This window comes from Elaeis guineensis, chromosome 6, assembly GCF_000442705.2.
Source record: "Elaeis guineensis isolate ETL-2024a chromosome 6, EG11, whole genome shotgun sequence".
Lineage (NCBI taxonomy): Eukaryota > Viridiplantae > Streptophyta > Magnoliopsida > Arecales > Arecaceae > Elaeis > Elaeis guineensis.
The window spans coordinates 6,910,155-6,936,488 of NC_025998.2; the positions used below are offsets into that span (position 1 = coordinate 6,910,155).

The 26,334-nt window shown below is 35.2% G+C and overlaps 1 protein-coding gene across 5 annotated transcripts; it reads left to right on the forward strand.

Annotated features, from left to right (window-relative positions):
* Positions 1-715: 715 nt before the first annotated feature.
* On the forward strand, positions 716-15,780 carry LOC105047466 (serine/threonine-protein kinase 12). 5 transcript variants are annotated; one of them, XR_003801179.2, is made up of 13 exons: positions 716-892; positions 1,031-1,419; positions 2,284-2,358; positions 2,488-2,583; positions 6,142-6,227; positions 6,362-6,482; positions 8,652-8,731; positions 8,912-8,974; positions 9,117-9,235; positions 10,259-10,344; positions 13,198-13,282; positions 14,021-14,132; positions 15,280-15,307. XR_003801179.2 is itself a non-coding variant. In XM_019851492.3 (13 exons), exons 2-13 carry the CDS (start codon positions 1,084-1,086, stop codon positions 15,385-15,387), a joined length of 1,404 nt encoding a protein of 467 aa, XP_019707051.1. In that variant the 5' UTR covers positions 716-863; positions 1,031-1,083; the 3' UTR covers positions 15,388-15,780. The 5 variants fall into 5 exon arrangements, 4 of the variants coding, with proteins under 4 accessions (XP_019707051.1, XP_019707052.1, XP_073115134.1 ...); XM_019851492.3 differs by having other exon boundaries at positions 716-863; positions 13,161-13,282; positions 15,280-15,780; XM_073259033.1 differs by lacking the exon at positions 15,280-15,307 and adding an exon at positions 14,518-15,262 and having other exon boundaries at positions 717-892; positions 13,161-13,282.
* Positions 15,781-26,334: the final 10,554 nt, after the last annotated feature.

The window sequence follows — 26,334 nt, forward strand, 5'->3', positions numbered from 1 at the left end:
GTCCTGCAACCCTTGCATGCCACGTCGCGATCCGGAAAATATATTCGGGCAGCTAAAGATGGTCATGGGCTTATCCATGTTTTCTTTTTTTTTTTTTTTATGTATAATTATTTTTTAATCATATTTATTTATAAAATAAAAAAATTTATTCATCTAAAAAATAAATAAATTATTTTTTATCATCCAAAAAATAATTTTATATTTCATTCCTAATACATTCCTAATCACCGCTCCTATAACAATATATAATTATATATTATATAATATAATTATTAGATAATAATATTTTATTATTTTATTATTATTATAATATATAATATCTTATTTTATTATTGTAGTATAATATCAATATCTTATATTATTATAATAAAATATAATATAATGTAATAATGTATTATTTTAACATTTATTGAGATTATATAATATATTATGATATATATTTTATTTTATTATATATAATATAATTTATTATATTATATTATATATAAAAAGTATATTATACTATATTATTATATAAAATAATATTTATATAATAAATAATATTATGAAACATTATAGATAAATCTCAGCAACTAATCTAATAATGTAAAAGTATCTGAATTATATATTTTAAAATATTTTTAATATATAAAATTATGTGAATAAATTATTTTTTTATCTATATATTATGTCAAAGATATTTATTCAAAAAATATATCGACTTCCGGATAAATCTTTTATCCTCGGAAGAACGGCTCCTAAAGCCATCCTTGCTCCGGCGGATCTCGCTGGCCGGTCGTACAGGGCCTGCCTACCTAACTTCTGGGCCACGTTTCCATCAAAGTATCAACCTTCCTTCCCCGTGCCATCTCTTGAACGATACGGTATCGCTTTCACGATCCAACTGTCACCGGTGAAGCTCCATTTCATTTATTCCTCTGTCGCTTTATTGTTAGCTTATTATTCAGTTCGCGTCTCAAAACTTTTCTTCAAGTCCGAACTCGCCCGGCATAGAAGAAAAGAACCCTTATCAACCCTCTTCCCCTTGTAGGGTTTTAGGCTCCAATCCCCAGCGCTTGGGATTCGGGTGGAGAAGCTTTGGGCATGGAGTCTAAGTCCACCGGGCGCTTCACCTTGGGGAGGCAGTCCTCCCTCGCGCCGGAACGCGACGGGGAGCCGGAGGTCCGCCGGCCGGGGGGCATCGACGGGCTGGATGTCCCGGAGGAGATGGAATCCGGCATCCGCCTCATGTACCTCGCCAACGAGGGTGACGTGGCCGGGATCCGGGAACTCCTGGCGTCCGGAGTCGACGTGAACTTTAGGGACATCGATAGGCGGACGGCGCTCCACGTCGCCGCGTGTCAGGGGCTCCCCGATGTTGTCCAATTGCTGCTCGAGAGCGGCGCTGAGGTGGATCCGGAAGATCAGTGGGGCAGTACGGTATTCGTGCTTCACTTCATTCTTTAATTATTGCGGTTTCTTTTGTCATTGGAAAAGTTAAATCTTTCGGGCTAAGGTTTCGGTTTTGTTTCCACTTTCCCCCAATGAGTTGTTGGAGAGCTGGGTTTTAGATTGTTTTCTTTGTGGCCTTTAAATCCCATTCGTTTTAGAGGTACGGAAAAATCGCTTTCTTTCAAGAAGTGCATTTAAGAAAGAATGATATTGATGGTTTTGAACTCTGTTTCTGGGTCTTGATTTGAGATAAGATTATTATAAAAAACATGTTTCTTTGGAGTGCCGAAAAATGATTTTTCAGTCGTCATCAGAGCGGTCCTAATCATGGTTTAGAGATCTATCTGAAAAAATATATTTGATGATAGTCATCTTGGATGTTCAGTTTGTCTATCTGAAACGGGATGTGAAATGGGTATGATACAATTGTGATTTGCTTCATGTGTTTTGGAACGAAATCGTAATCGATTCTTCTGGTTCTTGTAAAGGTAGATTTTAGTTTTTGCTCCCTCTGCCTAGTTTTATATAAATTGCTTGATGAGTTGTGAGAGTGCCGGATTGTAGGTGTTTTTTCCTCTCCTTTCCTTTCTCCTTGCAGCACATTGATTCTTTTGAGTCCTATTGTTGCAAACGAATAAGACGGTGCTGATTCCGATGTATTTTATTTCTATGACATTGAGTCTACCTTTTCTTTTTTCTTGTAGATGACCTCTTGTACAGTCTTTTTTCAGGCATTCAAACTAACCGATTTCATCTAAACTGACACAAACTGTTTTCTTCTGATAAGCGCAACACACAGGGATCAATTATACTCCGTTAGGCAGATTTTTTTAACTATTGTTTCATCAACAGCCGCTTGCAGATGCAATACACTACAACAATCATGAAGTAATCAAGCTATTGGAGAAGCATGGTGCTAAGCTTCTGGTGTGTATTTCCAGCTTTGTCAATTTGTTTGGCTTGGATGAGGGGGTTGGGCAATTAGATATTGCTCGTTTTTCATGATGAATACTATTATATTATTATTACTTTTTGTTTTGTTTTAAACTTGTATAGATTGCTCCAATGCATGTTAAGAATTCCCGTGAAGTTCCAGAATATGAGATAGACCCCAGTGAACTTGATTTCACAAACAGTGTTGATATAACTAAGGTAAACTTTCCTTGCTTTTTCCATGACTACCGTTTTGTCCTGATCTTGTTTTGTTTTATTTTTTTTTTTAAAGTATTTTGTCTTTGCTTTTCTGGTAATGTTTCAATCGATGGTTGAACTAGATTAGCAGTAAACTTTTTTTTTGGTGGAATGAAGTAGACATTGCTATTGTATAAAATTAACAGTTTTTTTTTTTTTGACTCTTAGCTTGTGTTCTTTTTTGCAACTTTACATTGGAATTCAATTTTGCCTTCTAGCATGTTCTTTCTCATTGCGCAATCACTCGTGTATATGTTTGTATATTAAGTGCATATCTTCTGAGGTATTTGACCCAAGCAATTTTAAATTTTCCACATTGGTTCAAGATCCTGATATGGACTACTAAGATAGGCACATATATATGCATAAGTCAATTAACTAGTCTTCTAAAATAAACAATATAAGTGGGGAAAAAAAAAGGAAAAGAATATGGGATAGCAGTGTTATATTATTTCGTTAATAAGGCTGTTAGAAAGATATCATTTGTATCAAAATCTACTTTTCCAAAATTCTAGTGAAAATCAATGGTATCATTTTGGTTGAGATCATAGTTTATATTGGTGTTAGATCTCCCTTGATATGAATATATTAAAAAATTGGCCTCTATTATCTTAGAAGATGTAAGCTGAGAAGCCCTGAGATATTAGTTGATATGATATCAATAAATTGACTAACATTTTCCTATCAACTTTTACTTCCTTAAATGGACATTTTAATTAATAAAGCCCAAAATCAATGCCTTAAAATAATTGCTACATATTTATCATTTCCACCAAGGTTTTGGTTTCACAGTCCTAAAATATTGGCTAAGATCTTGGGAGAAAAAAAAATCTTGGATCTTTCCAAATTTCTCCACTTTGCATCTCGGCCGATGTAAACCAAGATCTCAGCATCATCTCGGTCTTGGTCGGTGAAAATCAAGGTAGTGGTAGAAAGTAGCCTTTTCTCCCCCACATATATTAGGTACCATCATTAAAGTAATAACTTGAGCAGAATGTAGAGGACATTGAGAAATTGAATATTTAGAAAATATCTGAGCTTGCATATAAGGTATGTTTTATAGTTATGAGTTCAATTATAACACAACTTTATCTTACCTTTCTAGAATCAAAAAAAATATTTTACTATTCAACATAAGTAGGTATCTGTACATGGCACATCATGTCTATTGTTTTTTGTATTTGCCTCGAGGGACTAGTAATCTTTAGTTATTTGAACCAATTTTGTCATCAAATTTTGTTTTCCTTGTAATAGACTACTTCAATTGAAACCTTTAATGTTGTAGAGAAGTTAGATGTGTGATAGAAGATACTTGATTTTGTTGATATGCCGAAAAAAATGTACATTAATAAATTGAGATATGAGGGCCTATTGCTTGGTGCATTGGTAAAAGGCTTAGGTTGACAAGTGCAATTGTGTGGATTCAAGTCCTAGGGTAGTTGCTTTATGCAAAAATTGCCAAAGTTTAGGTCTGTCCCTGTCGACCCTTTGGACCTAGATTGCCGGGACTATAATTGGATTATGCCAATAAATTGAGGAGACATGAGTAGCCTATCCTTTGAGGCTATATGGAGAAAAATTATCAAAGATTAGGTTTGAATTTAGAAAATGAGAAGCTGCATGTTATGCGTACCCAATAACATACTGGGAATGAGCTCAATCCAGGTTTTTAGTGAATTGCCAATAGCAAAATGCACATTTTGGCTCCAAAAAACACCACAACCTCATGAGTTGCATGAAATGGCCCAGATTACATCCAATCTAGTGTATGCACAATGGCATTTGAATTTTGTATTGACTGATACAAAGCCAAAAAAGGGTGGGCTGGGTCATGTTATTATGTAGGTCAGGATAGTTATTAGTTATTCAATACTCTCAAGTCTCAACTCTTCTCACTTTTCCAAATCAACCATCCCTACTCCATCCGGTCACCCTCCTTCGAATGTTCTTATTTAGGGGTAATGGATTAGGTCAAGCCTATATTTGACATTACCTAGAATGAAATCTTGGTTTTGAAAAACCAAAATTGCCTTGGGTTAGTGACTGAGATCGAGATGAATGGAGATCTTGGTTTATCTAGAGCATGGACTCAAGTCCCGCGGACATCGGGATGGGGTACTGTCTTGAGTGTTGGGATAGAACCGTCCTGCCATTGTCCCAGCATCCCAATTGACATGTCTTAGGACATTCCCTTGCCCAAGTGCTGGGATGGGGTGAGGTTGCAGTACATCCCCTCCCATGGGAAATTTGTTATAGCCCCGTTCTATGGGATTTAAAACTTTGGTCTCGACTGATATGGAAATTGGGAAACTTTTGATAGAGACAAGATTTTCTGATTTCTTTGATAACATTTTAGGACTGAGTTATCAAAATCTTGGCTGGTATAGCAAATCCAACATCAGCAACTATATTGAAGCATTGATTTTGAAATCAATAGCAACTATGTTGAAGCATTAATTTGTTTGAAATTAATTTGTGAAAGAAAAACATGTTTAGAGAGGTAAAAGGGTGACTGAAAGATATTGAATGATATGTTTATGTTAATATCAGTCGAGATCTTGAAATTTATCAATTTATATTGGCCGAGGTGGTTCAGGCTGTGATTTCTTAGATATTGTATCAGGGCATACGGTACCAATACTAACTAAGATCTTGGCTGACATGAAAACCATGACTGCAATTTTTTAAATCAGTTCATGCATAGGATTTGGCTGAATCTAATTTTTTGGAGCTAGGACAGAGCTTTCAAATTGTTTTAAGGATTTGGCAGGTGAATTCTCCTCTACATAAAACTCTGGTACCCGATCTGGCTCCTGGATATATAGATCCAAATTGTGATCTCAGTTGTATCCAAAATGGGTTGCTCTAATAAGTAGTTGGTGAATTGAACATTGTATAGCCTCTAATAACTTGATATCTAATAACTAATAACTTGAAATCGCCTTATTAGTTTCCTGAGATCTGTTGTTTGTGCAATTTAGAGAAATGCTTTAAGGGCATGATCTTGTGATGACCTAAAGAATCTCGTTATAAAAATTTTTAATGGCTGATGTTGAGATCTCCTATCGCTACTTGATCTGTCTGCCAGTATTTTTTCAGTTGAAAACAGGACAATTGGGGGGTTACACTTCAGTTATGTGACTTCTTCTGTGAGATTTCTGTGTTATGCTGGCAATACTGAATTGCAAAATTTGTTTATTGAGCTTATGTTTCCTTCAATTTTAGATTAAAACTCTCGTTATTGCATTATATATTCTCTTTTGTTTTGTTGGTTTAAAAGGATGTGATATTTGTATAATTTTACTTTCTTAACCCTGTGCGCAGGGATTTCCTAATTTACCATACAAAGTGATTTTTTTTTCACAACAAAAAATAATGATGATGCTGTCAATATCTGAGGCCCTGTATCCTAGTAACTGAACTATTTGCAATAACAATTGTTGAAATGCTGATGTTGGATGTTTCTTTATCATATGAGTTTGGTTGTGCCTTCATTCTCAGAACTCTTTTTTTTTTCAGGGAACATTTCGTGTAGCAACATGGCGTGGAATTCAAGTCGCAGTTAAAAAGCTTGGTGAAGATGTAATTACTGATGAGGATAAAGTGTGGGTTGGTCCTATACTGTCTACACATTTTGATGCTTGCTTCTTATCAATATATGTACTTGCCCATTGATTTTACCTTTTCTTCCTCTACCATTTTTCATCTGTCGTCATTAACCTTGCCATGAGTTTTGCAGAAGGGCATTTAGGGATGAGCTTGCGTTGCTTCAGCAAATACGGCATCCAAATGTAGTCCAGTTTCTGGGTGCTGTCACTCAAAGTAGTCCTATGATGATAGTCACAGAATATTTGCACAAGGTGGTTGCTAATCTGAGCGTCCTTCTGCTTGGATAATGAATAATACTCATCTTTGTCCTTGTTAAACTCAAGTAGCTAAAAATATTATTTCCTGCTTTGTGAAGCTTTTTTCTGTGTAATTATCAGTATCTGCTTATTTAGCAGTCTTACCTATGGCTTTTTAAATTTTATTAAAAGTACCAATTTTTAGTCTGATTAGATGTTATAGCTATACTATCCTTTTCTTTCAGTGTGAAGGGTATGAATTATAACTTCGTTCCATGTCAGGCAATCAGCATTGTATCCCTTGTATATATTCCTTAGTTGGGGTTGTTAGAGGGGATGTTCTTTTGTTCATACTGGAAACAAATATTAAGGTACTCATCTATTTGACAGGACATTGAATTCTTCATCTTAGAGATATTGTCAGTGCTTATATTTATGTACATAAGTTGAGCATGTATAAATTTTTCTGCTAGAAGCATTGTTGTGGCAATTAGATCTATGATGTTGTTCTAGCAATGATTTATGAGTTGAGAGGACTGCATTGGAGGGGTCTATAAATTACTCTAGCTAAAAAGACTACATGGAATGCGTTATCAGGGGGATTACAAATGTTACCTTGTTAAAATGGATTCCAAGTGGTACATCAGAGTTCACTTACATTTTCTTGGACCTGTTATCTAGATACATGGGCAGACTAAAAAAGACTGTTCCAATTTGTGACCGGGGCGACTGCTGTGGAGTTATAATTCATCAGCATCGTGCATCATTTCCATACTTCTGAGGTGTCATTTTGCTTCTTTTAGTGTCCATCTTAATTTGCTCATGGTACTTCTCATGACAGTTTGATATATGTTGTCTATATATCATCTCCAAACTTCGATTGCTTCATGTATTATTAGGGTCATAACCCCTCCTGATGGCTTTGTATCATCGAACATCCAGCTGGTGCAAATTACAACTTAGCATGTAAATCGACTTTAACCACTTAGATCTTGGCAGCTATATGACATCCTTGACCTTCCTTTTTCCTTTTAAGGGATCTACACTGAGTTGTGATTGATTCTGGTAGCAAACCCTAGGTATGGATATCTACCTAGAATCGGCAGGGAGGTATTGGATATTCTTTTCATCTATACATGTGTCGTATATGCTTTTTTTAATTATATAATTTATTTTATACATGTCATGTGTACTTAGATATTGTATCCTAACCTTTTTGTGAGGTGACATGCTTATTGCACATTTTCCTTTAAGTATATATGAGTGGCTGCAGGCACTAATGAGATGCTGCATCTACTCCAACATTTGCTCTTCAATTTTGAAGAACAATTTAACAGTTGATGGCATCTACAAAATTTGCATTAATGATGGGAAATTTCATTAATGATTTTCTTATCTTTCTTGCTTTTCATATTAATTATATGGTTATCTATATTTTTGTTATACACATTTATGATGTTGTAAAGACCTAATCTCTATAAAATGGGTAACATATTTTGATGTTTAGGTCTCTCTGGAATTCTTTACCAAATGCTTCATTTCTTTTCAAACAAATGCAACTCCTTTATTTTTCTATTGTAGAAGTAATGGTTTTTGCCATATATGGTACATTATCCCAATCACTTGTTTCCTGAAATGGTTATAATGTTTGGGAAGGAGGATTTTTTTTGTTATCTATTTTTTATGCACATTACCTTGTGATGTTGTCATCTTGGTAGAATGAGTAATGCTTTTTGTTATCTATATTTCCCACTTTTTCCCTTTTTTATTGTGCGCGCACGCACGTGTGTGCATGTGACCTTGTTGTCCCAATTCTGTGTATTCTATCACTGGTTGGCCATCAAAGGCAACTGAAAGATAGGAGAGGTTGGAAGGAACTGTGCAGAAATGACCATAGTGATTTAGTGTTTGCGGCATTAATCATTACTGATAGATAGAAAGGTTAGGGGCTGTTTTCTCCACAGAGAAATTTTAACTCTCATCATTCATGTAAATAGCATGTAAATGTGTGACAAATTTATGGAAAAGGATAAGTAGGGCCTGCACAAGAAGGGAATGGAATTTCATCAATGTGTTTGTATGCTTAAAATTTCTAATGCGTGTGTATAACTGTAATTCGATATCACATCCATTAACTAGTTTGGATTACTTTTTTTACTCTAGTTAATGCTTTCTGCAAAGCAGGGTGATCTTCGTGATTTTTTGAAACGAAAGGGAGCTTTGAAGCCAGCATTGGCAGTTCGATTTGCACTCGATATTGCAAGGTTTGTTGAGTTTATTTGCTTTTGTGTTTTGTTTTTCTCAATTAGATATGTAGAGAAATATGTTCCAGAAAGTGCTTTTTAATTCCATACCTCATATTAAATTTTCTTTTTACTCTTCAAATTTCATTTACTCTCTAGTGTTTCAAGCTTGTACTAATTTGTGTTTTAAAAATATGCTAGAGGAATGAATTACTTGCATGAGCATAAACCAGAAGCCATCATTCATCGTGATCTTGAGCCTTCGTAAGTGATTACGTTTATCATGTTTTTTATTTTCATGCCTTTTTTCCTATAAGAGCTGAATTTTTCTTTATATGCTTCTTTCATGATCTATCTGAATAGTCTGAATCTGTTTGAACATGATTTGCCTGTTACAAGATAACAGAAATGTCTTGCGGGATGATTCTGGGCATTTGAAAGTTGCGGACTTTGGTGTCAGCAAGTTGCTAAAAGTGGCAAAAACTGTTAGAGAGGACAGACCATTGACATGGCAAGACACTGCGTGTAAGCGTAGCTGATACCTGTTCTAGCTTTATTTTTATTCCTTTCTACTTCAAATTTGTTCTTTGTTGCATTGTCATTAATTTGCACTATTTATGTTTGGAGCTTACAGTAGATGGACAGAGTTTTGCATTTTACTAATCCTTCTCCAATTTCAGAGATAAGCTTGGATATTTTGCAACATTCATAAACAAGATTTTAAATCCCGTGGGACGAAACTGTTGCGGTTTTTTCATGGAACGAGATGCGTCGCCATCCCGACACTTGGGATAGAGGATGTCCCAAGGCATCCCGATCGGGATGTTGAAATATTAGCGGGATGGCCTGTCCCAACACATGAAATGGTATCCCGTCCCGATGTCCCACGGGACATTCCGCTGGGACCTGAATCCCTATTCATAAATTAATCAGCCTTACCAGTTTTTATTTGTATTATGTAAAATGAAACAGAAGCATGGAAGAGAGAAAAATCTGTGAACTGAAAGGGTAATTATTTGTACATGTACCTAGAAGACGTTAGTGCCATCTGTAGACTAATATTCATAATCCGTGAGTATGTGTCACTATATATTTAGTTGATGAGCAGAACTTCATGTGGAAAAGAAGACAAACATGAAAGATAAATGAATCTAGGAGTGTAAATCCCTAGGATGAACATTCTCTGGGAGATTGTGATAGCAGATTGTTTGAATCTTGATTCCAGAAAATTTTGCTAAATCAGGCAGTCGAACTGGCTAACTTAAACTCATTCTGTGGTGTGCAGATTAGATTATTTAGGCAGAACAGTTAGCTTTTTCTTGATGGTGATATTTGCGAGGAATGTTGTTGAAGAATACCTACATAAATTTTTGGAGCAAGTTTCTGATTTTCTTTTCTAAATTTTCTACTAGATAAATAGTTGCATGAATTTCTTGTCACACCTCTGCATAACTGGGTTTGCCGGTTGGATGCTGTTTACTTGCACCATTTGTAATATTTTTCTAAATCTGCAGGCTTTATTTATCATTGCTCTTTTTTAATGAACAGGGAGGTATGTGGCTCCAGAGGTCTTTCGGAATGAAGAATACGATATGAAAGTGGATGTCTTTTCATTTTCTTTGATTCTACAAGAGGTAAAACCTTTCAAGGACTTGCAGTCTAGATACATGTAAGCATGCTATTCTTAAAAACATGTTTCAAAAAATTTTCTGCTAACTAGCAGCAGCTCAACGAGTTCGTGGATTGTGCAAACTATCTTATCTATGAACTATTTCATCTCTTCTGCTTGAACAGTAGGTGGGGGGTTGAAAGTTGTATGAATTGATATCAATGTTTGAAGTATCACAGTAGGGGGGGGAGGGATGGATCGCGCACCATAACAGCAGTATGTACTGCAGTCTAACCCCATATCCACTCATGGTGCATCATGCATTATGTATGGTAGACACCTTGGTATGGGGCAGTATGTACTGCAGTATGGTCAGATTTTGAAACCTTGATTGTGATTAGTCGTGATAATCTGATTCCAATTTAATATATTGCTTGTTTGAACTATATTGATTTTGCTAACATGGCAAGCTGCTTTGCCATCTTTTCTCTTGTTTATGTTATCATATGGGGTTTGTTTAGATTGTACTTCCTGGCTTTTTATACTAATCTGTAATTGGTTCAGTTGAAACTTTATCTTTTATATAATCTACTACATAATCATTGTCATTTTGAAACCTTTGTGAACCATGGAATGAATTTCATGAAATTAGTGCTCCAATTGGAGTAGGTATTGTCCCTTTATTTTTTTTTTCACTTTCTGCAGTTGCAGTTCTGACATGCTAGTTGTTATGAAGAATAACAATATATATTTTTGTGCAGAACGACGTAGTTCTTTATGTTGTTGTGGAGCAAGGACTAAAACCGTCTAGGGTCTAATTTTTAGCAATCATTCACTCTTTTCTATTATAAGCTTGTTTCTGTGCTTCTATTCGAGTTTTTTTGTGTTGAAATGTTGAGGCCATACAATGTTTAAGTTCTGTTTTTCTTTATTTTTGCTCTTATATGTGTGTGTGCATACAGGTTGGGTCAACTCCACATGGTAATAGGCCTAGCTGGGACCAGGAATATTAATGTGCTGGGTCAAGTATCTCCAACACCAGACCCACTTAATTTTGTGGTCCATTCTGTGGATTGTGTGGAACTTAATCTGTCCAGGAATGGACCTGACTTGTTGTGTCCACATAATCTGTCCAGGAATGGACCTGACTTGTTGTGAAATGTGACATAGCAGGCCTCTGGGTTTTTCATTCGACCTGAGCTGATAACTGAACTTAGACCTGATTAGCGTATATGATTGCTTCTCAAAGTAATCCTAGGGTGCAAAATACATACCCATGCAGTAGGACTCACTATGCATTCATACCAAAACAGCCTTCCTTTTGTCAAAGTCTGCCTTATTTCCCTTGCTGGTGTTAGCCATCCTTCATAGAAACCTTCATTTCCTTGTCTTGGCAAATTGAAAATGTAAAAGATGCGAGGTGAAACCTTGGCTAGATATCAATGCAATTTCCATTAAGCCCAGCAGGGTTTACGATCAGAATATCAATTAAACTTCATTGTAAAGAATATCTGATCTTGCTTGGTTGCATCCTGGTCTCAGTATCAGACTTGAAGGTAAATCAATGTTCTTATAATCTTATACAGCTACTTGAGTACTGTTATTTGTCATGAATCCATTTTTTATGACACACCTGTAAGCCTCCTTCCCATCTCCCGTCATCATAGTGCATTGTTTTTGACCCTTTTTTCTCAATTATGGTCAAGTTGAGGGTGCTTTTGGGTGTTGCAAAAATTGTCATTTTGTTTGCTTCTTGTGGCTGCATATTCTTTTCAGCTTGTCTCATTTGTCTTGTTTGTTTGATCTTTTATTTATTTTATCCTATACAAAATCATCTTCAAGCGCTGGAGATGCTTTGTTGATTTTTGACAGAATTTGCTATTTTTGAACAAATTAATTTAGATATTATGTACATGAGAAGGGCAAGTTATTATGAACCAAACTCGACTAATTTGTGTTTCAAGTAATTATATAGTTCAGCATGTCAGAATGCAGATTCATATAAGTTGCTCTGCTATTGTACTTGCCATGTTGCACACTACTTACCAATATAGGTAGCTAGATAATTGTCACTTTCTATTTTAATTAGTGGTTGATGTAAATGAATATAGTTGGAATATAATGTTTAATTTGAACAAAATTACTGGTTTTGAATTTGATTTATATGATGATCAGTGCTAAATTATAAATAATTTCATGTTCCATTTAAGGGGGCTTAAACCTGGTTGGTTCTTTTAAGACGACCTCTTGCCTGAGTATGTGCCCACCTGTCCAGGACATGCCAGACGTGGCCCCACACTGTGCTGATTTGAGCCTGACTATTTCAAAAGGGTGAGACTTTTGGGGCTGCTAGAGGCATGCTTCTTGGCTAGTGCTTGGGGCTGGTTGAGACCACACCATATGGGAGGGCTGGTCTCCCAACTAGTAAGGCAGTGGTGGGGTGTGGTGGAGAGTAGAACAAGAGGCAAGGATCAGAGGAGAGGAGAAAAGGGCAGGAAAGGAATGGGAAGGGAGAATCTTAGTGTGTTAGGGTTCATTTTATGATTAATATATAAAAATATATATTGGTGTCTTTTGTAATAGGATTTGGGCCTCCATCAGGGCTTCATCAAGCCAAGGGCAGCCTAACTCAATTCCAAAACTACCTTGGCCCAAAAATTCTAGTTGCTTAAAAAGTACTTTTACATTTGCATGTCATTTATGAATTTATTGCTTGTGGCAGCTGCCGCTTGATATGTTGTCAACTCAATACATTATCTGAATATTTTGCATGCCTGAGAAGAAGAATGTCAGGATTAGCTTTTCTCTAATATTTCAAACACTTTTTATTGATATTAACAGATGATTGAAGGGTGCTCTCCATTTTCTTGTGTACCAGACAATGAAGTTCCAAAGGCATATGCCTCTAAAGAAAGACCATCTTTTAGAGCTTCACCCAAACTATATGCATATGGGCTAAAAGAGTAAGTCTTTCACTGGTGTTAATGTCCTTGCATATGAGCAGATCCAATATGTTGGGTCATCTGACTCATCTCTCTTTGCCATGTTGGGTATTTAAATCATTCAGCATCCTCTAGTTTATGTATCTTTTTTAAAAAACTGAACATCTTTCCCATTTTATGAAGGATATGAGAAAAATTGTTGTCTGTAATTGGAGTGTGGATAGGATGTTTCTCATGTACTTGTATGACATTTCTTTTAAAATGTTTTAAACATTTATAAAAAGTAAGGGCATCCAAATGCATGAGGCTCCCACCATTGTGGGGATTGGAGAGTGTCAGATTTACGTAGGCTTACCCTTGGACAAGGAGAGACTGTTTCAATGTTTTAAACCTAGGACATCCAAGTCAAAGTGGAGCAACCTTACCATTGCAACAAGGCTTGTCCTATCTTTTCAAATGTTATACCGCATTATTGGAGTAGAATTAATAGAGGTTTCTCATGTTGTTGTAAAACTATGACACATTCTTTTCATGATTCATTTTTTATACTCAAATGTCTCCTGTTCCTGCTTCTGCATTCATTCATTAAAATAGATTGCACACTAAAAAGTTCTTGAAGCTTTTTTTTTTTTTTGGAGTTCATCACATGTTATAACAAAAAGATTGAATGCTTTTAAAAAAAGGATGCCAACTTTTGCAACTTTCTTTTTTTTTTTTTTAAATTTAGAAATTCTGAATCTTAGAGACCATATTGTATAGGTTAATCGAGCAATCCTGGAGTGAGAACCCTGCTGACAGACCAACATTCAGAGAGATAATCGATCGCTTAACCATTGTTCAGGCCCACATTGCTCATAAGAGGCGTTGGAAGGTATGTTTGTTAAACTTGTGCTCTGCCTGACACTTATTTTAGAATGAAGTTTCCACCTCACCTCCAAGTGGTTTTAAATGTATATATTTTCTTTTCAAACTTAAGCAAACTACTACTGGTTAGAAGGCATTGCATTAAACTCTGCAATGGATAATATGCTAACTGGAAAAAGGTAAAGCAAGGAGGCACTAAAAGTTGATGATTATTTTCCAGTTCTATGTTAAAATGCCAAATCAACAAATAAATTGTGTTAAACATTGAATCCTTCTCTTTCCAGATGTTTACTTAATTAGTAAAGGTATGATAGTTCTTTACATCGATGCACCAATCCTATCCAAGCGCTATTACCTGTGCACTTTTCTCAGGAGAGGTTCAATTTTTTCAGGCCTTAAGTAATGAAGTTACTGCCCTACTTCGAACACGCATGGACTGTGTGTCATTATCTTTACCTCTTAAATAGTAAATAAACATGAACTAGAACTGGACAATTTGCATGCAGCAGAAAATCGTTCATTTTTGGAGCATGTTATGGAGAGGTAATGTTCATCTGGATGCATTTTATTTCAGTTTAAGTATTTAGATTGTGTAGATGATGATAGACATGCAGATTTTGTTTTGAAGCATTGCATAAGTTATGGCTTCCTAGCTTGTTCTTTGGTCTGTAAATGTTGAGCCAAAGACACACAAGGATCTGGTTATTAGTGAAATCATTTTTGTTTTATTACTAGATTTACAAGCAGCAACACCATCATGTTAACAAAATCTAATTCTAACTCCTAAGATATCCTGATATCATGTCTGGAATTGACATACTGAATAGGTTAAATACAATGAACTTGAAACGATACTGTACTTGGATACTATATCAAGTACCATATATCATTGTTTTCTATATCTTTGTGGAGGATATTGCCAAATTTTTTTGATTTTGATAGGAGAATATTTAGCAGAGCATTGCATTAATGTAGCTCTCTTATGAGTATTTATGAGACATTTTTGTTGGCCCACCAGCGAGAGCCCCTAATCACAGCCTTTATATTTGTGATGACATTTCTTGAACTGTAATTGTGGCATCGCATAATTTATTGCAGTAAATTTTAACGTAAAACTCTGGTGCTTTGTACTTAAATATATTTCTGTTCACCAGGTGAGACCCTTGAAATGTTTCCAGAACCTAGAGGCCGTGTTTAAGAAAGATCGCTCTAACCCGAGCAGCCGCTCCTCTCGCTCATCTCGTTCTTCTGATTTCTTCTAGCAGGAGTGTTGTATGGTCAATGTGAAAGTTGATAGTCCATATGCTTGCTTGATCTAAGTGATCCAATATAGGGCAGAGAAACATACAATCTTACCATTTTAATAACCAATCATGTGCCATGATGGTATCTCTTGCTCAAGGTTTCGAGTGTTGATTCCAAGTGGATGGTTATATTTGATTAAAGTGGCTCAGCTGGTCCTGTACCTTTATATTTGGTTTCCTTTAGTATAAGATGAGCGTCCATTTTGTTACAAAATGAACAATGAACAGCCTGTGGCCCATTACTTTGTGTACAGGAACCTCATGATGTTTTCTGGTTCTGAAATGTGAAAATAGTCATGGTAGTGTCAGCCAAAAATGGCTCCATGGCTGGTCGTTTTTACTGGATTTCAATGGTGGAATTGATCAGATTTGACTCTGTGCATCGATATCGAACTTTGGTATTGCAATTATGTTTCTTGGTCGAATGAGAGTATTGATGAGTGCCTTGTTGCATTGTGATTGCACTGAATTGGTCTCCTGTATAAAGGGGCTCTGTCTGCGTTTACTGTGGTAGCAGGGCCATGATGACCTGGAGTTACAGACTCCAAATTTAATAGGCTGATACAATTTGGGCTGATGTTGATATCCTAGGTCTCACACCCTCCTGATCTTATCGGCTTCCTCCCCGAAGGATCAGTTTTAAATTTATGACTTTGTTTCAGACATATTTCTTGTGACATTTTTATCCTTCAACTGTTAAATTTCAAATAATGCAATTCTTATATTAGTGTGCCACTTTTTGGTTCTTTTGAGTTTAGCAGCTTATATAGTGATAATGTAGATGTTCGTTAAGTGCTATTTTTTAATTTTTTTTCAAAATTTGCATTTTTTTAAGCAAAAAAAAAACTAGTAATTTAATTATAGTATCCTGCGCCCAAGGCTAACGGTAAGTGCTGAGTACCGATGGAGGAGTCGCGCATGTTATCATATTTATCAGCAGCTTGATTGACTAACCTTGAAATATACCTGACCTTGATATCACCAATGTGCATCAATATTAGCATATTTTATGAATATCATTTACGTTCATCAGAACTTCTGGAGGACTCAACTCTCAAGCAATCTACTTTGACTGGTGAAGATACCATCAGCAGAAGGCCTCTCTTTTATTTCTCATGACAAGGGGCATCAAGCGATTCAACACAAATCCCCTCCTGGAAAGAAGGAGAAAAGAAAAAAGAGGACGACTGGTTGGCAAGTGGCAACAAAAGAAGGTGATAAGAAATTGTTTGTGGACTACAGGCAGTACAGAAAATTCGATGTGCAGTACATCGTTTTATGTGGTTGATTCACATATTCATTATTTTTTAATATATATTTATTATCTGTAATTTTATTTTTTCATAAAATATTTTTATTTTTTGAAAAAAATTATGATATGCTATGGCATATTATGATTTTCTATACACGGAATATTATAGGATGGTTTAAAAAATTATGATATTTTGTAGCATATTATGACATTCTGTGTTAAATTATGATTTTCTGCATGTAAAATGTTATAATATGATACAGGATGTCATAATATAGAAGGAATATTTTTATCTAACTATTTTTCAATGTCCATTTAATATCTGTAATTTTATTTTTTTATTTAAAAATTTTAAATGATGAAAATATTTTTATTTTTAAAAAAAATATGACATTATGTGGTATATTATGATATTTTGCATCAAAATTATGATTTTCTACATGCAGGATATAATAATATGAATATAAGATGTATAATTTTTTTTTAAAGAGTGAAAATATTTTTATTATTTAAAATTTTTAAATAAAAAAATATAACTGTAGATATTAAATATGTATTGAAAAATTATAATTATGTAGGCCAATCACATAAAATAATTCACATCAAATTTTTTATATCATTTATGGTGCACAAAAAAAATTTCTCAAAACGAATAGCTTACTTCCCCAAGCCATCATCCATGATCCGAGTTCGGAAATGACTATTATTGCCCTCTCATCTTAGGACCATTATTCCGCCTTGGTTGCGGACGCTTTTCATGGACCACCTCGCACGTATTAAGATGTTTCTCTTGTGACGGTGGTTGCGGTGATGATGACCTTTTGACAAGGACATTAAGGTACCACAAAAGTGACAATAGTGAATTGAAGAGTGGGGTGGGGTAAGCTCATGATGGTACGCACCTTGAATGATGGTTGGAAGGGTTAGCTACCTGAGGCATGCATGTTGAGTGATAATTGGTAGTGCTCGCCTCCACCGTAACGCCACGCAAATTTTAGTTGCGGGGAGGTGCTCCAATGAGCTCCAAAGGAATCATTTTTGAGATAGGGGTTTCTACCGCGCATCTGGTGCTCTAAAGGTGCAGAGAGCCAAACTGCTGCCACGTATTCTGTTCAAAAGAAATGCGAGGTGAGATGTTTGGTTCGGGGGAGGAGAAGAAAAAATATAGTCAAATAATAATAATAATAATTTATTTTTTATGAGAGTTTTTAAATAAGAGTGATAAAAAAATTGATGAGAATAAAAATTTTATATTTTGTTAGAAAAAAAATTCATATGAAATATGGAAAAATTATTTCCCAGGATTAGAAATAGAGGTAAATTTTTTTGAAAAATATCCTTTAACTTTTTGATAGAGTAGCAAGAGATCTTTCTTTTTATTAAATGCATAACAGATATTTTATGCAATTTTTTTAGAAGAGTAGACGAGCGATCAAATATAAACCACTTTAAAATATACTAGTTTTTTATGATCAACTAAAGATGTAAAAATACCACAAAAAATTCATATATTAATGATGGCAAAAAAGTCGTTACTAATAGTGCTATTTACCGACAGAATATTACTATAAAAAATCTTTCCATCGCTAAAAATCGATAAATTATTAGCGACAGCTTAATTAGTTATTAGCGACGGAAAAGCCATCGCTAATAAGCTATTAGCGACGGAGTGCATGCCGTCGCTAATAACTAATAATTTTTTTAATTTGACTATAACCTTAGTAGCGATGGAAAATTTTATTAGTGACGATGTTTTGCCGTCGCTAATGATCGAAAAATTTTATTAGCGACAGCTACAGCGACGGTAATTTTACTGTCGCTAATACTTCTCCTATTTCACGCCTCCCCTTTTCCAATTCCGCCTTTTCATTTTTCCTCTTCCCCCCTTCTTTCCCCCGCCTCCGGTCCTCTTGCTACCCCTCTCTTTACTCCACCTCTGGTCCCCCTCTTGTCCCCATCGCCAGATCCCACCTCCTCGAGCCCTCGACCGTCGGATCCCGCCTCCCCAAACCTCCGACCACCCCCCACCTCCCGAAGCTCCCAGCCTTCTCCTACCTCTCAAGCCCTCGGCTGCCTCCCTCCGACTGCCTCCAGTCTCCCTCTTTTCCCTCATCGGATCCGGCTTCCTCGAGCCGCCGGCTGCCTTCCCAAGCCTCGAGCCCCTGGCCCGTCTCTCCGAGTCCCAAACCCGCCTCCTCGAACTCCCGACGGCCTCCCCAAGCCCCCAGCCTATCTCCCCCTTCTTCTCCCCACCTTCCTCTTTCCTCCCCCTTCCCCTTCTCCTGCCGCACAGCGCCATTTCCTGCCACACAGCACCGCCTCCGTGCCGCAGCGCCATCTTCGTGGGTTTGGTGAGTATTACGATGGTGACGGCGACAGCATAGCGATCTCCAAATACCATTATTTTATTTTTTTAATATTTTTAATTAATATTTATAAAATTTTATTAAATTAGATTTAATATTTAAATTAAATTAATAATATTTAATTAAATTTAGTTAAATTAGTTTTAAATTAATAATATTTAATTAATTTAAATTAATAATATTAATAATATTATTAAATTAATAATATTGTTAATTTTATTATTATTATTAAAAGTAATATTATTCTCGAGAGGTGGAACCACTTCGAAAAGCTCTCCAACGAGCCTGGATCAGAGCATGGTTCGGATATGATTTTTTTGAAAATTATCGAGCCTAAGCCCATCCCAAAGCTTAAAAAGAATTTTCAGGCTGGGCTTGAGTAAGGATGGAGGGCTCGGGGAGACGGTTGGGGGCTCGGAGAGGCTCTGATAACTGCCTATATGAAATACGCCTAAAGAGTCTAAAGAGAGATCGATGGAGGTGTTGCATTTCTGTTCTTTTTATTGTAGTTGCACGGTCAGCTTGGATGGTCTGTTACATCACAGACAACCGCTTGCAGCCACCTCATGGTTAAAGGTGTAGAGAACTTGCAATGCCTTATTTTCTAATGGCAGTCTGAGCGTTCTTCTTTTCCTCTTTCCTTTGTTTACTTTGCTGGTCTCTGATTGAAGTACTATCTTTAAGTTTTTATTTTATTCTTTTAAAAAAAATTTAATAGGTTTGGGCCAGGCTTGGGCCTCCCAGAGTCATGATACTTTAGTTGAAGTATTTGAAAGATATGATTTCATATTACTGTAGGTAAACTACTTTCAGGTAAATATGATGAATATAAGTATAACATATCTTTGGAGATGGCAAGATCCGGGTATCAGCTGCAGCAAGCTAATTTCTAACCATGATTCCTAACTCTTTTGCATACTTATCATGAGAAAATCTGTAATATTTGAACTCGAGATACATACATGAAAAGTAGAATCAAGTCAAAAAATAAGAAAATTTTAAATTTTTAGGATATTACGCTCCCTATCTTGAGAGTGTTCTCATGTAAAAGTCAACATTTCAGTTACTTGTCACTCATTCAGCTGAGCTCATTGTTACAGCTATCACAGTAGGTAAGTCAAGCAGCTAAGCTCATTGTCGCTCATTCAGCTTTAAATTTTTATATTTAAAAGCTTCACATAATTAGATTTGAGTTAAAGAAAGGGGATCTAGAGGTCAAAAATCGATCTTCCTATTCAATGGATGGGATGGAGGTGTAGATACATCTGTATCATCGAATGGAACGAATAGGAACAATCCATTCGAGAATTGGAGGAGTATATCAAAATATACTCATTCGTGCTGGTTTAAATATGAGGTGAAAGGGATGGGTACAAGAGGATCAAAATTCAATCTAATCATTTGATGGATGGACTAGAGGTATCTATAGCTCTATATCATTAAATGAAACATATAGGAACAATCCGTTTGAGAATCAGAGCAATATATTAAAATATATCCTTCCGTGCCGGTTGAAGCTTGAGGCATATCAATTGCAATAATTTTTCAGTTTCGATTAATTTAATTATAGATCATTGGGTTATTAGCACCCATAATTATATAATTAATTTATGAATCTATTTATTTTTATTTTCAGAGATTATAGATCATGTCTTCTAGAGATTGGAGCCGTCACAATCAAGGAACCAGCTCATATGGTTCTGCCAGACATGCCATACGGTAAACTTTAATACTTTATATATTCTCTTTTATATTATTTTATCATTTATTATCTAATATAATATTTTTTATGATATCTTGATACTCTCAGATTCGAATGATGTGAGATTACCAGTGACCCCACACTCACATTGAGCAGCATCTGGCTCTCAGAGTCAGCAGCATAGTAGAGGACCCGCCTGGTTCGCGGCACCTCCGATTCGATCGAATGATAAAGAGTTCATTCATATTCAGAGCCGCTCGTAAGTACTATATCTTCACTGAATATTTTTAAAATTTAACCATTTTAGATACTAACATTAATTATTGTTCAAAATAAATTTTGCAGCACATTTACAGAGCTTGGGATGTCTCGTGTGGTTACCGAGATCATCTGAAGATTGATACTTGGGTTGGTGAATGAGTTCTCCAATTGGCTATTGAGGGCTTGTGCTGCAGTCTGGGAGATGTTCCTGGTAAGTCAAAGATGCTTAATTTTTAAATTCGTGATAGATTTGTATTCTATTTATTAATATACGGTTGCTTCTACTTGCAGGGATACTATCGATTCGAGACTCCTCAGGATGAGGAGGCTGACCGTCGGACCTTTGAGGAGGTGGCCATGCGGAGGTTCCGGAGTGGACTGTATAGCCTTCGACAGTTCGTCATAGAGTACTCTAGTTCTGAGTCACCATCGGACTGAAAGTCTTACACAGATCATGGGATACGGACGGATAAATGGAAGGTTCTCTATGACTAGTAGAGTACCTAGAAGTATTCTAGTAGGTGGCAGAGGGCACGGCAGAATCAGTCTGTCCAGCAGCATCCGATCAAGCACACTGGTGGCTCTATTGGCACAAATGTTATGGCCGGTAGATTGAAAAAAATTTATACTTAAATTAATTTCATATTGAATTAATCATATATATATTTTAATTAATTTAATTTTATTATTTATTTATTGTAGATACGGCAGCTAGATCGTACACCAGGACAGCTGCAGATATTAGAGGCCACACACCAGTCTAGGAGGACTGGTGACTACTTAGATCCTAGATCTTGACATATCGTGATAATAAACTTAAAATATTATTTATTAAGTTTTTATATATACTGATATGTATGCACTAATAAATTTTTAAACTATATAAGCAGATTACATAGAGTATCTTGTATCGCGGCACGGTGAGGACACGTCCTCTTAGCCCCTCTTTGATCTCGAGGGTTGGCTCAAGGCCACCGGAGAGGTAAGTAGGAGCTGGGTCATAGGATTTGACCATAGCTTCGACCCTTCAGTAGCTCGATATTTTTTGACATCCTCCTCTCAGACCTCGATCGATAACCCAGATGTGGGTTGACATATATGTGGAGGAGGTCGTGCGAAGGCTTTGGAGCCAGCGACCTTAGAGCTTCTGAGATGCCGTCCGTGATACAGTCATTGAGATTCTCTAGGATCTGCATCTGCGTGATCAGCTGGACTCATTGTTACAATCATCACAGCAAGTAAGTCTAGCTATAATTTTTTTTACTTGTTTTAAATTTTTATATTTAGAATCTTCACATGTTTAGACTTGAGTCCGAGAAGAAGATCTAAGGGGTAAAAATTCAATCTAACTATTTAATTCATGAACCGATGGTGTATATAGCTCTATATTATTGAATGGAACGTGTAGAAACAATCTGTTCGAAATTGGACTAGTATATCGAAATATATGCTTTGTATCGACATATATACTTTCATATCGAAATATATTAATAATATTTTATTTTTTTCATTACAGGATATTAGAATATCCAGTTCTCATTCACTAGCTGCTAGAGATAACGTACAAAAGTAGGAGGAGGATAAGGAGGACGACGATGAGGATTTCACATGATTTTTTTTAGGATATGTATGTAATTTTCACACTTGTAAAGTAGTATAAATTTGTAAAATTATATAATTTATATTTTTAATATAACATAATTAATTTTATATTTATGATTGTGGTAAATAATTATTATTTTATTTATAATAAATTTTAAAAAATATTATTATTTATTATTATAATTAAAATATGTTTTAAAATATTTAATTATAAATTTTTAAAAAAATAAAAAAATTATTAGCGACGGCATTAGCGATGCAAATGTCGTCGCTAATAGTTCAAATACCATCGTTAATAGTTTTTAATTTTTTTTAAAAAAATTTTAAAAAGCATTAGCGTCGGTGTTAGCGACGACATTACCATCGCTAATAATTTTTTAAAATTTTAATTAATAAAAAATTTAAATTATTAAAGATAATTTTGTTGTTGCTAATGCCGTCGTTAATTATGATTATTAGCGATGAATTTTTACTGTTGTTAATAATGATAATTAATGATGACATTATTTCCGACAATATTTTAGCGATGGAATGCCGCTGCTAATAGTATTAGTGACAGCAACTCTGCTATTAGTGACGGCTAATAGCGATCGCTAATAATTTATTTTTTTATAATAAAATTATTTTTTTAGATATTATATAATTAGGCATCAATTTTTTAAAAAAAATATTTTAACAAAAAAAAATCTTTTTGCAAATCAGATGAGTCCTTAATTTCACTAGAATAGTTTTCGGTTCTCATGAATTATATTTGGAAGTTACGTAATTCTTGAGAATCATCCGATCTCATGGTGCACCTCCCATGGTGATCTTTTAGCATTGAATTCATCAACAAACTCTTCCTCCACTAAATTCATCAACCATCAGAATTCTTCTGTCGCTTTTCTTTTTTTTTTTTTTCTAATTTTTTTGATTGCAAGAAGTGAATGACGTTACAGATGAAGGAATTTTGTGCCTCTAGAATCTGCTGTGAGCAAGTAAGCTAAGTAGGAAACTCCTCTATCTATGGCTGCTCTTCTTGCCCAAAGTTTGCCATATTTGCCAAATGACCTGTAACTTGGTTTGCCTATTTGAGAAGATGAACACAATAGAATCTCTGAGGTAGGTTTTAACTTTTTGATTTTCCTCAAGATAGGATGTTGTGAAGATTCCTGCGCACTTATCAACGAGTCCACTGTTTTTAAAGTCCTCCTCCATGATGATCCTATCTGATTTGTTGTCTTTTAATATTGCAAATTTTGAAGTGCCTATGCTCTTATATGGTGTCTATTACGGAAATAAAACAAGCCTAGCAAATAGCTTTTAAAAAACAGGTATAATTAAGAAATATTATTTTAATCAAAATCACCAATGTCAAATATAACTATTCCAACAAAAATAAATTATGGAATGAACTACTGTCGTAAGACTGATCATTCCAACTCCAATTTTTCTTACTTCGGAATCAACGTCTGCCATAATGAAATATTGTTCAATTGCAATGTATTGCAAGATTCAAGGTTGGACATGTAGCTTTCCTTTATGAACTAAATTAATTTTATCTGGTTATAATCATCAATGAAAGCTGGCACTAGCAGTTCCTGTTTTATCTGTTCCTACTTAAACTTAAGGTCAGACAAAGAGGCATATTTTGCTTTTTGGATCGATCTAATCAATCCATCTTGGGATGAAAGTGTATTAGATAATATTTGATAATATCTATTTTTTGCATTCGAATATATTTGAATATAGATAAAATTTTGAGCATCCGAGTAATATTCATACTTGTATATATATATATACACGTATATGTATGTATATGTGTGTATATATATCTTCAAAAAAAAAAAAAAAAGAGGATATGGATATGGATAGATAATTGGTTGATCCATATCTAAATATTTGATTCTATATTTAATTTTATTTAATTTTATATATGATTTAAATTTTTAGACAAAAATATATGACTAAATTCATATATTATTAACTTGATTTACTATCCATTTAGTAATATTTTTATTCTAGAGCTATGAAATTTAATTATCCGACTTAGATTCATATTTATATCCATGCTTCTAATATTTCATTTGTATCTATATCGGTTTAAAATAAACAGGGATATGAATTTTTATATTTAATTAATATCTATATTTATATTTGTATTTGTCAAATGAAGTAAATATGGATATGAATATACTAATATTCACCCCATATCTGGTCCAATTCCAACTCTAAAATTCTAATTGGAGCAAAAAAAATGACCTTCCTATTTTTTTAAATGGCCTATACAATCCAGTTCCGTTATATGTCCCAAACTAGGGATCCTCAAGAAATATATCTACGGGCCATTAGAATTGAGAGTTATATCCTATATCATGTCTACTAGCATAATTGTGCATCATCTCAATCATCTTATCTTCCTTCTAGAGGTCAAGACAAGTATTCGATGAATGAAGCTCACAAGAGGGAGATGAGGTGATTGGCGTGATGCATGGGTTGCAGGGTATAATTTTCTCTCATACTTCTTTATCAATTTGGAATTTAGCTTCTCGTCTCAATGCCTCCTGCGAGAGCGATGTAGACTTCTTTAACCAATCGCTAGCCACGTAAGGCTGAGATTACCCCACCTTTCTTTATTGTCGGCAAAAGAGAGGAAGAAAACTTAAACACTACCTTGGTGTTATGGAGCTGAAAGTCAACATATTTGGCTGAAAATGGATACTTTCTGATCTCATAATAGCAGTGCCTGTTGTCCCAGCCACCAGCCTTTCCCTTTGTCCCTTCACTAGCTTATTCTCATCTCATAAATTAAATCATTAAAATAAATATTAATATATATTTAGTATGAAATCTCCACCATCTACTTCAAAAAAAAAAAAAAAATATATATATATATAATTTCATAAGAGTTATGTTAGGTTTTATGAATCACACTGTACTGATACCACTACACATTATGTCTCAGGAGGCACTGCACCTCAACCTTTTCTCATCTTATTTTTAGTTGAATCCTGGCTGCTCCTTTTATTAAATTTTTAGCTAATGATATTAATAAATATTATTACGCTAATACTTTTAAAAATTTAATATTTACAGCGAATTGAAAAAAAAAAATTATTATAATAAAATTATATAGTATTAACATAATTGTTTTATTGGTAGCACGATAGAGGTACCATGAAAAAAAAAGTACATTTTTTTTTTATTTGGTAAAAAAATGTACTTTTTTTTGGGTAAAAAAAACGTACTTGAGAATATATTCATATAAAGCGAATCCACTTATGGTACGAGATCTGCTGCCCAATCACGTGCCGGGGAGCAGAAGCGGGACCCATAACGGGAGAACCTATTTACCTCACCGCATGTGGCGGTGTTTCAAATCAAAGCCCTGCTCATCCGTCCGATGGAGCGGACGGAAAACGACATTGGAATTCGTCCGTAGGATGGCCGCATTTCCCCGCCTCCCCTCCCTCAATCTACGTTTCACGAGCGCCGGGACGGGCGCAAGGAAGCGCGGGCCCCACCGTCCCCGCGCCCATAGGAAGCGTGGCGCTGTCGCTTTCCACCCAGCAGGGGCTGCCCCATGCCATCCCCCATGACGATGTTTTTGATGCCATGCCATTCGATCATGACCATCATCGAGAGAGTAAGCAGCACAAATAACCCATCGAAGTTTATGGGTTATTTATTATTTATATTTTTTACGATATTTTTTAATCATATATCGATATCCATCATTCGTA

Bases quoted from the DNA above. Each gene is read 5' to 3' on its own strand.
- LOC105047466 (XM_019851492.3), top strand. From the start codon at position 1,084: ATGGAGTCTAAGTCCACCGGGCGCTTCACCTTGGGGAGGCAGTCCTCC. The intron at 1,420-2,283 runs GTATTCGTGCTT...TTTCATCAACAG, and splicing joins AAGATCAGTGGGGCAGTACG to CCGCTTGCAGATGCAATACA. The intron at 8,975-9,116 runs GTAAGTGATTAC...ACAAGATAACAG, and splicing joins CATCGTGATCTTGAGCCTTC to AAATGTCTTGCGGGATGATT.